Genomic DNA, 11,640 nt, shown 5'->3' on the forward strand with positions numbered 1-11,640 from the left:
AAATGACCTTTTTCTGTTTCATTTGGGATAGAACCATCAATAAAAGCAGTTCCTACTCTTATATTTTATCTGACTTCAGCTCATAGTGCCCTGGGTAGTAATGAAAACAAAGCAGTTCTCAGTGTCTCACTCCAACATTTTGGATTAAAAGGGGAAATCAGAATAATGTTCATCATCCATTTCTTGAGCTGATAGTTCCTATTCATTACAATGACCTGGATCCAAAGAACAGTGCAATTAGTTCTGCCACATGTCACATCCTCTTGCTGCCTGATGAGCTTCTTTGGGAACAAGGAGAACTTCAAAAGTAGATTGTGATGAGGGCAACCTATCACAACATGAAGCATGGAATGTTCCCATTCAAGTCTCCAACCAGCAAGCAATGCTCTTTCCCAGAATACATCATTATATCCCTCTCTTCATTTTCTCACTTCATCATCCCAACAGTCAGCATTCTGAGATTACCAATCACATTCAGTTTTCATTAGAATTTGTGTGTTCTCTCCCATAGTTTTTTCCTTAAGTATTTTTTGTAGTTCTCAAACTATGGGCTTTTCCCAAATGTACTATCTCTTCCTCACTGACTATGTTATTTTGGCTAAGTAAGCAACAGCAGTTACTTGGACAAAGGTAACAGAATGGTGGGTGAGGGTGTTCAAGGGAAAATGTCAAAGCTCACATTGGGTGTCTATGCACTTGAATGCATCTGATGTAATACAAACCCTACCTAAACAGTTCTTGTTCTGTGTTAACAGTGTATGCTTAACCAATTTAGGATCTAATCATTTGATCAATGACAATGATGATGGTGATGGTGATGATGATGCAGAAGCAGCCATTCCTATAACTTTTTATTGTCTTTATCCTGTCTCAAACCTGATATATAACAATGTGAAATTCACAGACAGATAAGCAAAGTGACCTATTCCACTGGCCCCACACCCTACAGATACTACCATCTGGTGGAAATTACAAGGCTCCATATAGTGCCACAAATAGTTGAGGGTGGCCAAGTAATTTCTTGCAATGAACTAAACTTTTTGATTAAAAAAGAATGTAGATATGAATACTGCATGGGACCATCACACAAATATTCCATTTTTTTTCAAAAAGCATGCAATTAAGTTTACAGAATGATATAAGAACTAGATATATAGATATAGATATAGATATAGATATAGATATAGATATAGATATAGATATAGATATAGATATAGATATAGATATAGATATGAAATGAATATTAGTAAAGCATTAGGGACTGATATAGCAAATCAAACTGCACTTCAGTAGAGATGTAGATCCAATTATATATTCTGAAACCAGAGATACTAGAAGCTGTTTATTCTTAAATCAGTAGAACTACCTATCAACACATAGTTTTACTGTGCTTCTAAAATTAAAGGCAACAGACCTACATTAAAATAAATGGAGAGATTTAAAATTAAAATGAATTAGGGATTTAAAATTAAATAAAGGAGCATGTCAACTATAAAATAAAAGACACACAACAGGCTTTTGTTTTAATACCATGATTATTCTTCCTTACTGACCATAGGATGATATCTCCACACATTATCTTAGGGAGAGCAATTCTTCTCGCACTAGCAAACTGCTCACCTGTGTCTGTCTGATATTCCATAGCCGCAGATGTGCAGTTGAGAGAAGATGGATATACATTTCCCAGAGGATTTGTAAGTATTTTTGAACCAACACTTCATCACCGTTATTTTCTAAACTTGCATCCTTTCATAATAAATGATTTGGGCTTGATCTTCTATGCTGTACATGCTTTGAAAAGAGGAGTATTTTGCATAATACTAGATCATATGCAATAAAAAATTATTATAAATCAATATTATATGATTTATTCTGATAAAGGTAGAGGGCATTGCCATCTTTTTAAACCTTCTATGCAGCTGTACAGGTAACTCACACAGAATTAATTCCAGGTTTCAATCATCGGGTATCAAATTGCAAGAGATGTGGAAGATTGGCAGGGAAGAAATTCTTTGCTTTTGGTCAGACAGGTGTTTAATTATAATGTGAAGTACGGTTTTTTTTTAAAATCCATATTAGTTCTTTTCTTCATGATGTGCAGCCATCTCAAATTTTGCCCATCTAAAAATGGTACATACAGAATAATGCCTAGCTTCCACAACTAAATCTCTTAGGGATTAATGCTGTGTACATTTGTGTGTGTGTGTGTGTGTGTGTGTGATTTATCAGAGCAGCAGCTTTTCTGTGGAACCACAGAAGTTGGAACCATCTGGAATGGTTACTATAGAAACAGCAGAAGACTGAGGGAGGGAAAGAATGGATGCTATGACAACCTTTGGGAGTTTCCCAGGAAACCAAAGTTGCTATGGAAACTGTTCCACTCAGGTCCAAATTAGTAACTTCCGCTGCAAGGCGTGTTTGTCACTTTAATCTTCTTGTGATAGATGCAACCGCTTATCTTACATGCATTGGACATTGATGGAAATACCTCTTTTGCTTCCAAGATTTTTGACTGAAGCTGCAGTCAAAATAAAAGCCCACCAGAGTTTCACTAAAAATGAAACAATTCATCATATTCAGATCATCAGGATATGATCCAGTTGGTCAATTGTTCAGTCTCACTGTGTAGGAGGAAGTAATACTAGAACACACAGGTAACACTTCAGATTCAAAGTAGCAATTCTTTGGGAATTCAGGGATCAAAGAAATCCAAAATCGCAATGGAGGCATTTCCCTCGTTGTATTAAAGTGGTATGTCATATGTCATGGGCAGATTCAGAATACACATGGCTCTAACCTAACATAAAAAAAAAAAATCAAGACTGCAACCTCATATATCAGATGTTTCAATAGCAGCCATCCTATTACAATGTGAGACAGTTTGTGACATTTATATCATCTTATTCTTGTCATTCGCCGGAGTATGATTACGTTCATTATCCTTACACTCCATTCCTTTCAATCTAACAAGTGCACAAGTAAAAGAAAAGCAAATCAACAGTGTAGCTGCTCTTTATAAAATCAGACAAGAAGCAAGTTTCTCACCAAAATCCCAATGCCCTGCAACAAACAGTGCAGAATAAAAACCTGTTTCAAAAGGGAGCAGCAACAGCACATTCTTTGTGTTCTCTTATCCACCTTCTTCCTTAACATCAGCTTGGTTCTTTGTTCTTCTAAAAAAATATTCTATCTTCAGAAGGAAGGGCCAGAAAAGTATATGTATTAAACAAGAGCACAAAGACTGACAATGGTGCATGTTCCTCACAAATACTGATTACGCAGACTTCTTGTAATTTTCTTTCCACCTCTGCAAAGGGTGTCTTTTAAACGTCCGTAAAGATTTTTTTAATAGTCACACAGTTGGGATTGTTTGTGCTGGTGCAGTTGCTTGTTTTAAAAGCAGCCTGTTTGAATGCACTGTTGCTGATGCCTCCCTCTTCTATCACCATGTACTCTGACTTGCTGAGGGTGGAATTACTCCGAGCCTTCTTCAGCTCCTCAGTGGAGGAGAGGTGCTGGCAGCTCCCTACGTGCATGTACTGAGCTTGTTCTTCCCCTTCTGTTTCCCGATGGTAAAAGTAGTTGAAGTTAGAGACAATGACTGGAACAGGCAAGGCAATCGTCAGCACACCAGCAATGGCACAAAGAGATCCTACTATTTTGCCCCCAATAGTGACGGGATGCATGTCCCCATAACCCACCGTGGTCATGGTTACTACAGCCCACCAAAAGGCATCAGGGATACTGCTGAAGCTTGAAGTGGGATCATCAGCTTCTGCAAAGTAGACAGCACTAGAAAAGAGGATAACGCCAATGAAAAGGAAAAAAATGAGCAAGCCCAGTTCCCTCATACTGGCCTTCAGAGTTTGCCCCAAGATCTGCAGCCCTTTAGAGTGCCGAGAGAGCTTGAAGATACGGAAGACTCTGACTAGCCGGATGACTCTGAGAATGGCCAGAGACATTGCTTGCTGACCATTTCCTTGCCTCTCAGCCAGTTCCGTACCCAAGGTGATGAAATAAGGTATAATGGCCACAATGTCAATTATGTTCATAATGTTCTTAGAGAAGGTGGGTTTGCTGGGACAAGCAAAGAAGCGGACAAGCAGCTCAAAGGAGAACCAGATAATGCACAGAGTCTCCACCACAAAAAAGGGGTCAGTGAAGGATGACACCATAGATGCAGCTGGGGAAGAAGTATTGGTGAAGAGATCAGTCACAAAAGGACTACCCCCAGTCCCAAACGTTCCTGCAGCACCATCATAGTCACGGTCATCTCTGAACTCAGGCAAGGTTTCCAGACAGAAAATGACAATGGAAATGAGGATAACTAAAACAGAGACGATAGCAATGCCCCGAGCTGGTCCAGAACTCTCTGGGTACTCGAAAAGGAGCCACACCTGGCGCTGGAACTCCTTCTCAGGCAGAGGTCTCTGCTCCTCACGGATGAAACCTTCATCTTCTCGAAATTTTTCCATGGCCTCTTCACCTAACTGATAGAAACGTATTTCTTCTGAAAAGATATCAATGGGCACGTTGACGGGGCGGCGGATTCGGCCTCCAGATTGGTAATAGTAAAGGATGGCATCGAAGCTGGGCCGATTGCGGTCAAAAAAATACTCGTTGCGAAGGGGGTCGAAGTAGCGCATCCTCTTGCGGGGATCGCCCAGCAGTGTCTCCGGGAACTGGGCCAGTGTCTTGAGCTGGGTCTCGAAGCGCAGACCTGAGATGTTGATCACAACCCTCTCACAACACTCGTGCTCCTCTCCACCGGTGCCCACTTGGTGATGGCTGTGGGGAGGAAGGGTATGGGCAAGGGGGTGGTCATAGCGCTCCCCTCCCAGCAGGGCATGGGGATGTTGGGTTTCGTCGATCAAGGGGTCCTCTCCACCCACCACAGTCATGCCACCCTCCAGCTCCCCGTCCTCGTCCTCGTCTTCGTCCTCGTCCTCCTCTTCCTCCTGCCCTTCCTCGGGGGCGGAGAGCGCGCCTTCGGGGAAGAACTGCTCGCTGTAGCCCAAGTTGTGGTGGCTGCTTCCCACGACACCGCCGACGCTGCTGCTGCTGCTGCCGCCGCCCCTCGAATGCTTGCAGGAAGACGGGGCGGCCGGCGAGCGCAGAAGGCTTAGGTGCTCGTCCATAAATGTTACGGGAGCGCAGAGGGGAGGCTGTATCCCCGGCGGCTGACCGAGCGAGACCCCAGGCGGACGGCCAGAGCGACCCGCCCGGCTCCACCGGCCACCACCACTGTAAGGAGCCCGCCCGGCTCAAAACATCCTCTCCCCGCCTGGACGCCGCCTCTCCCGCCTTTCCAGTCACTCGGTCGGCGCCGCCATCGCCCACGCGGTTGCCCTCCCGTAGGAGCGAGAGAAAGAAGGAGACGAGCGAGGGGAGCGCGCTGGTCTGGAAGGAAGGAGGGATCTTCCTCCCGGGTCTCCTGCTGGTGAGAGCCCCAAGCGAGCCGCCTGCTGCACTAGCAGCAACAGGGAGACCCGGCGCGGGCGCGGGCGCCTGCTTGGCTGCTGAACAGGTCAAGGCAAGCGAGCAACACGTTACTGAGGGAGCAGGCGCAAGAGGGAAGAATGCGAGAGTCCGTTCCGTGGGCGGCGACTGCGGTTGTAATCCTTACTGTGCAGTAAGTCCCTCTGAGTCTTAGCGCCCAGAAAGGGTTACCTCCAAATAAAGGCGCACAGGATTGCGCTGGGTGAGCGTCCCTTCCTGCGCATCAGCTGCGGTGCTTCTCAGAAGCTCGTGCCCTTCCTTCCATCTAGGGAAGGTGAGAAACGATGGGTGGTTGAGGAACAGAGGTTCAAACCTCGGAGTTGTCTTCTGGAAGAAGAAACTGCCTCCTTGGCCCACGCCTGCATGCTACCCAACAGCTGTAATACAATGGGATCTGGCTGGAGGCAAGGGCGATGAGGAGTCGCCTTGGGGCATGTTCTTGTCAAGGCTTGTCATTGCTGGGTCTGCAGGCAGTCGCTCACTCTGTGACCCTCGCAAGGTCACACAGTCTCGAGGATGGGGGAAACCCACCTTGCATTGCAGACTCTCACTCGGCACGTTGCTATTTCATTCCCACCCTTTACAAAAATGTGCCTCCCGCAATCAGCATCTTGGGTTGTGGGGTTACTGACTCTGATTCTGAGTTCCATTATCTCTAAATGACACACGGATTAATTTAAACGACTGAGGGTTGGTGCTGTCTGGCTGTGTTTGCACAACCCATTGAATCAGAATAGAACAGCTAAAGATATTCTAGCCTACTGTTATTGTAAGAACCAAGGCTGTGTGATTAATTGATGGTCCAAACACAGTGTCTCTGTTACCGTATTGTAGATGGGCTAAAAATACATTGTGGTGATGGGAAGGCAGCCTACTCAGAGTCCTATTTTACTCATGATTAACAAGTGCACATCTTGACTTAAAGGTAAAGACTCCCCTGAGTTGGGGTCTACTCTTTGTGACTATGTAGCTGTCTTGGCAACCATACCCTTTTTCCAGGATACTTGTTAATTTTCTCTGTCTAACCTACAGATCCTGAATTTCTTGATGGTCACCAAGGCATGTACTAACCAGATCTAATCCTTAGCCTTTTAGTTATCAACCAAAGTGGGTTAGATGCTGCCATTTGGTGTGAGGCTTTGCCTAAAGTCTTTGTAATAGATGCCCTGATTTCCCTCACACCTTCTGCACATTTGGGGTAAAAATAAGCACCCATTGACCTCTTCTATTTTTTAAATTAATCTCTATAATCAGTGAGAACTTGTTGATAAAAGAAAAAATATATACCCGGCAGAGCTATTAATCTGAGAGCATGGAGAGAAATTATGATATCCATAACTACCAGATATGTTTTAGCTTCATAAGGAAAGGTAGATAAGAAGAAACAAGATAAATTATGCAAAGTGTGGAGGGAGTGGATCAGAAAAGATTCTCTGTCATAATGCTGGAACATGAAGAATGGGAAATGCAAGACAAATTCAAAATAGTGTTAATTCAATTTTAATTTTACTTAAATAGAGAAAATCCCTATTGCAAGATATAGTGATTGCTGCTACCTTGGCTATCTTTAAAAGGGGATTAGACACATTCATAGAGAATAAGATTAGCAGTGATAATTAGTCAGGATGAGTCTAAATTACTTCCAGTATCAGAGTTGTAGGCCCCCTGATATAAGCAGGCAGGAAATACTAATTTTATGTTCAACTTGTAGGTGTCCCTGAGACCCCTGTAGGAACAGAATGCTGGAGTGAAGAGGCTGAAGACTTTATCCAGCAGATATGGTTATCAAAGTTCAAATAAATAACATTTATTGAATCACCCCAAGCTATCCTCGGGTTTCTTGGGATTTTAAAGAACTCTAAAAAGCTACTGGGGCAGGGCTTACCCTGGCAAATTCATGTTGATTCTTCAGTAAGACTTGTTTTTCTGTATGTTTGCTCATTCAGTTTTTAATAAAACTTCCCACTGACCTATTCAGAACAGACCATATACTTGCCAGCCTGTACTTCTTGTAATTTCCTGGACCCATTCTAGATTACCTTTTTGAAACTGGCATCACACTCAGCATCATCTAATCCTCAATACAGAAGCATGCATACACACACACACACACACACACACACACAGAGATACAAGAGCAACTATTTTCAGAATAAGGGTAGGAGCTAACATCTGTGCTTAAGACAATATGCATATGCACACACACACACATGTACACCATAGTTTGCTCAAATGAAGAAAACAGAAACATAATTGACAATTAAAATAAGTGACTCTTATGCTCTTAGTTGCTCTTGTGTGTGTGTGTGTGTGTGTGTGTGTATGTATATGTATATGTATATGTATATATAGGACTGTGTTGATTCAGTCAAGTTGTATTGATTCAAGATGATACTTTCCCTTCAGTAAGAACTCTTCCACAATCAGTCTGAGAAGATATGAATCTATTCTCCACCAGAAGACTGGACATGTGATCATCTTCACTGTACACAAGCTAGTCAAGAATCATCACCATTGGGTATCCCTATCATGAGTTAAATTGTTTTTTTCTGATGGTGTTGTGGAGTAAGTTCTTGTCATGACTGCACTGAAGAATAAATCTGAATTATACCAGCTTCGTTTTGTAGTCTAGGTTTTTAAATCTGATTACATGAACAAGTTAACCTAAAACAACCTAAGTCATTGTTTTCAAAGAATTATAGCCTGGAAATTAGAAACAATGGACAGGAACAGTCTCATATCATTTAGACCTCCCATTTAACCTGCATATTTGTAGATAAAGATAATATAATTTGAGTATAGTAGTTCTGATCCCCAACTGCAAAGGTACACAACCCTCAGAAAACCCCCAAATATGTTACTAAACTATTTTTTTTATGTGACAGAAGGGAGAAATTGTTAAATACATCAAAATAATCACCATATGAACTATATTTTAATTGAAATCAGCCAAATACATTTTTTGTCCTTGCCTTTGCTCCTACCTTTTGGGGTTCAGTGTCTTGTACACTATTCATAATCCAAATGTAACCTAGAAAAAGTTGCCCAATTGGGATGTAAGTGATAATAATTCATGGTTTAGTGTTCCCCATGAAATATCTAGTATGGAAACTTTGTAAACAACCTGTTGTACCTAATGCATGGATTCAGTGTGTGCATGAATTTAGTTGGATTCCCTACCATACTTGAAAGTATCTATTCAAAAACACCTGAGAGAGAGGTCATAGCTCAGTGATAGAGCATCTGCTTTGAATGCATGAGCTCCCAAGGTCATTCTTAGTATTTCTGGAGGTGAAAAGGGAAAAATAATTGTGGGAAAATAAGAGTCAAGAATATAATGCAGCTGCAAAAAAAAGCTAACACGATTCCAGGCTTCATTAAGAGAATCATAGTTTCCAAGCCACCAAAAGCATTATGTCCACAAGACAACCATACACATATGCAAGTTGTTTTTTTAAGATTTTTTTTGTCCCACCCTTATTATTTTTATAAATAACTCAAGGTGGCGAACATCCCTAATACTCCTTCCTCCTCCTATTTTCCCCACAACAACAACCCTGTGAGGTGAGTTGGGCTGAGAGAGAGAGTGACTGGCCCAAGGTCACCCAGCCGGCTTTCATGCCTCAGGAGGGACTAGAACTCACAGTCTCCTGGTTTCTAGCCCGTTGCCTTAACCACTAGACCAAACTAGATCTGTGTTGTTCTGCTTCCAATGCAAAGCCTAGCTGCATTTATAATACTTAATCATTGAATAAGTATCTTAATCTCTCCATTAATTAGGGTATACAAAAACATATCTGAATGTACTACATTATTAAGTTTCTTCAGACCAACGTCTTATTTCAGATTGCTTCTTCAGTGGGGCAGAAATCAATGGAAACTCCATCAGGTATAAATGCAATTCATTTATATTCTATCTATCTATCTATCTATCTATCTATCTATCAAAACAAACCCTATTGTACAAAGTATGGACTTCTGAATATACATGGATAGGATGAGCCTGATGTTAATTAGACACAGAATACATTCTTCATCAAAGCAGAATGAGCAAAATGTAACTTGTACTATTTGTTGATGTCATAAAGATTGTAAAAGAAATTCATTTTAGTATACTGGTTAAAAGACTGAAAGCATTTAGTTTAAAGTATTATTGATACTTTAGATACAAAGCAGCTATTTTTTATAATGCTTTGAAAGATCATCCTAAGGATATAACAGTAAATGTAATACTTTACCACTGAACAATGAGATTTGGCAACTAAACAAGATCAGCCCTTTCTCCTCTCAAATTACACAGGGTTATTCAAGCTAAATGACTCCACTGACATTGATGAAGCATCTAGCTAAATCCTAACCATCCCTGTAGATATGTAGAAAGTTGCAACTCAGAGTACAAGAAGATCTATTTTAATACTCTAAAAGTATGATTAAAGCATAGGATTATGCTGGCCAAACAATGTTAATTCATATTCCCCCATAATGGAGATCATGTTATAGAGACTATTACAATAGCAACAAAAGATACACAGTTACCCCTCTGTGGAGCTCCTGTTACATACCATTATTTTATCATAAGATAAAAGATCATGTTTGCAAAGCAATTTAATCACTAATCCACAGTTTAAGCATTCACCCAAATGTAAGAACATTTCATATAATTAAGTCAGGAGTACATTATGCTGACCTTGAAACAACATTCAGACAAATATTTTAAAACTTTATTAGAATGATTCTCAGGTATGACCGCAACAGTATAAAATTGACGAAATATTATTCAGTATGTCTGGGCTATTATTACAATGTCCAGATTGAAAGATGATGTTATTCTTCCAAAGAATCAGCTAAGTGATGAATTCACCAACAGTTATATGAAATCATTCATTTGCAATGTCTTTCCTTTTGGGGGTTTGAAACTCACTCAGTTCTGGAAAGGAGTGTAAAGAACTGATTTTAAGAAGTCTAAGTCATGGTGATACTTCTTGTAACACTTTGGAAAATGTTCATTCCTGTGCAAAGATAAAGAACATTGTCTCATGAGTGCAGGATATTTGAGAATAACTTATTAATGAATGAGAGAATAGCATCGTATTTTTTTCATAGGCTCTACAGTATTTTGCCATCATTCTAGCTTCGAAAGATAGACACTTCTTTTTCTTGCATGCAACACCAATCTGCTACAATCACTAGATGGACAATCGTGCACAATAGCAAATGATTTATTGTGCCTTCAGTATCCTTCATGTCATCATCAAGGGCATTCAGATGGCATATAAAAATAGAGCATGACTCTGAAATATAATTATCCTCTCTTCAAAGAGAGGCAAAAGAAAATGGTGCTTTGTCTTTTAGAATGATTATTTTCTCACATTTAAAAATGATAGCAAGCTTTCATTTATTATGCTAATGAGATTTGTATCATCCCTTTTATTATACAGCATAATTACAAAATTTAGGGAAGTAATCAATTGAATAAAAAGAATGGGTAGGACCACAAATATAGATAATCCAGAAACCAGACTATGAATATCTAAGTCCTAACTAAGAAAGATACTTTATGTTAAGGCATACAACATAAGGCTTCATTACTCAGCCACCATATATAAGTAAGTCCACAAATGGGCATTTGGGTAACTTTGATAAAATGACAGTTTGCACAAGCAGACAGCAACCAGAACATTCATTCAGGAAAGAGTATTATGTTGGTATAGGACCCATTACAGCTATTCTAGGAATCCAGATGTTGGGGAGAGGGGAGGAATAGAAGAGATGGAGAAATCATAGATTGCACAGAGTGCTTCTCACCCCTCTTTTATCTTTGCAGAGTGCTTTGCCCAGTTGCAGGACTTTTTGCCAGGAGTGCCATTTCATTTGCAGAAGTAGAAGGGTGATGTTCTTGGATCCACTGGAAATTTTTCTTTTATATTAATGAAAAAGCTAAACATTCCCCTGAGTTGAGTCTGACTCTTGTTACTACATGGACATGTCCAGATAGTTCTTGCAACAATATCAAAGTAGTTTGCCATTGCCACATTCAATGTGCACTATAATTAACCTCAACACTCACCCTTTCTTAGACCTTTCCACCATCCTGTCTTCTTTGTTCCTATCTTATTGTGCCACTAGCTGACACATATGGAA

At 40.6% G+C, this 11,640-nt stretch overlaps 1 protein-coding gene across 1 annotated transcript; it reads right to left on the reverse strand.

Moving 5' to 3' along the window:
* Positions 1-3,140: 3,140 nt before the first annotated feature.
* Positions 3,141-5,160, reverse strand: LOC134494865 (potassium voltage-gated channel subfamily A member 3-like). The gene has a single exon (XM_063300111.1). The coding sequence runs from the start codon at positions 5,136-5,138 to the stop codon at positions 3,324-3,326; it is 1,815 nt and encodes a 604-aa protein (XP_063156181.1). The 5' UTR covers positions 5,139-5,160; the 3' UTR covers positions 3,141-3,323.
* Between the last annotated feature and the right edge of the window lie 6,480 nt (positions 5,161-11,640).

The sequence above is a fragment of the Candoia aspera genome, chromosome 3, assembly GCF_035149785.1.
Source record: "Candoia aspera isolate rCanAsp1 chromosome 3, rCanAsp1.hap2, whole genome shotgun sequence".
Classification (NCBI taxonomy): Eukaryota; Metazoa; Chordata; class Lepidosauria; order Squamata; family Boidae; genus Candoia; species Candoia aspera.

Bases quoted from the DNA above. Each gene is read 5' to 3' on its own strand.
- LOC134494865 (XM_063300111.1), bottom strand. From the start codon at position 5,138: ATGGACGAGCACCTAAGCCTTCTGCGCTCGCCGGCCGCCCCGTCTTCC.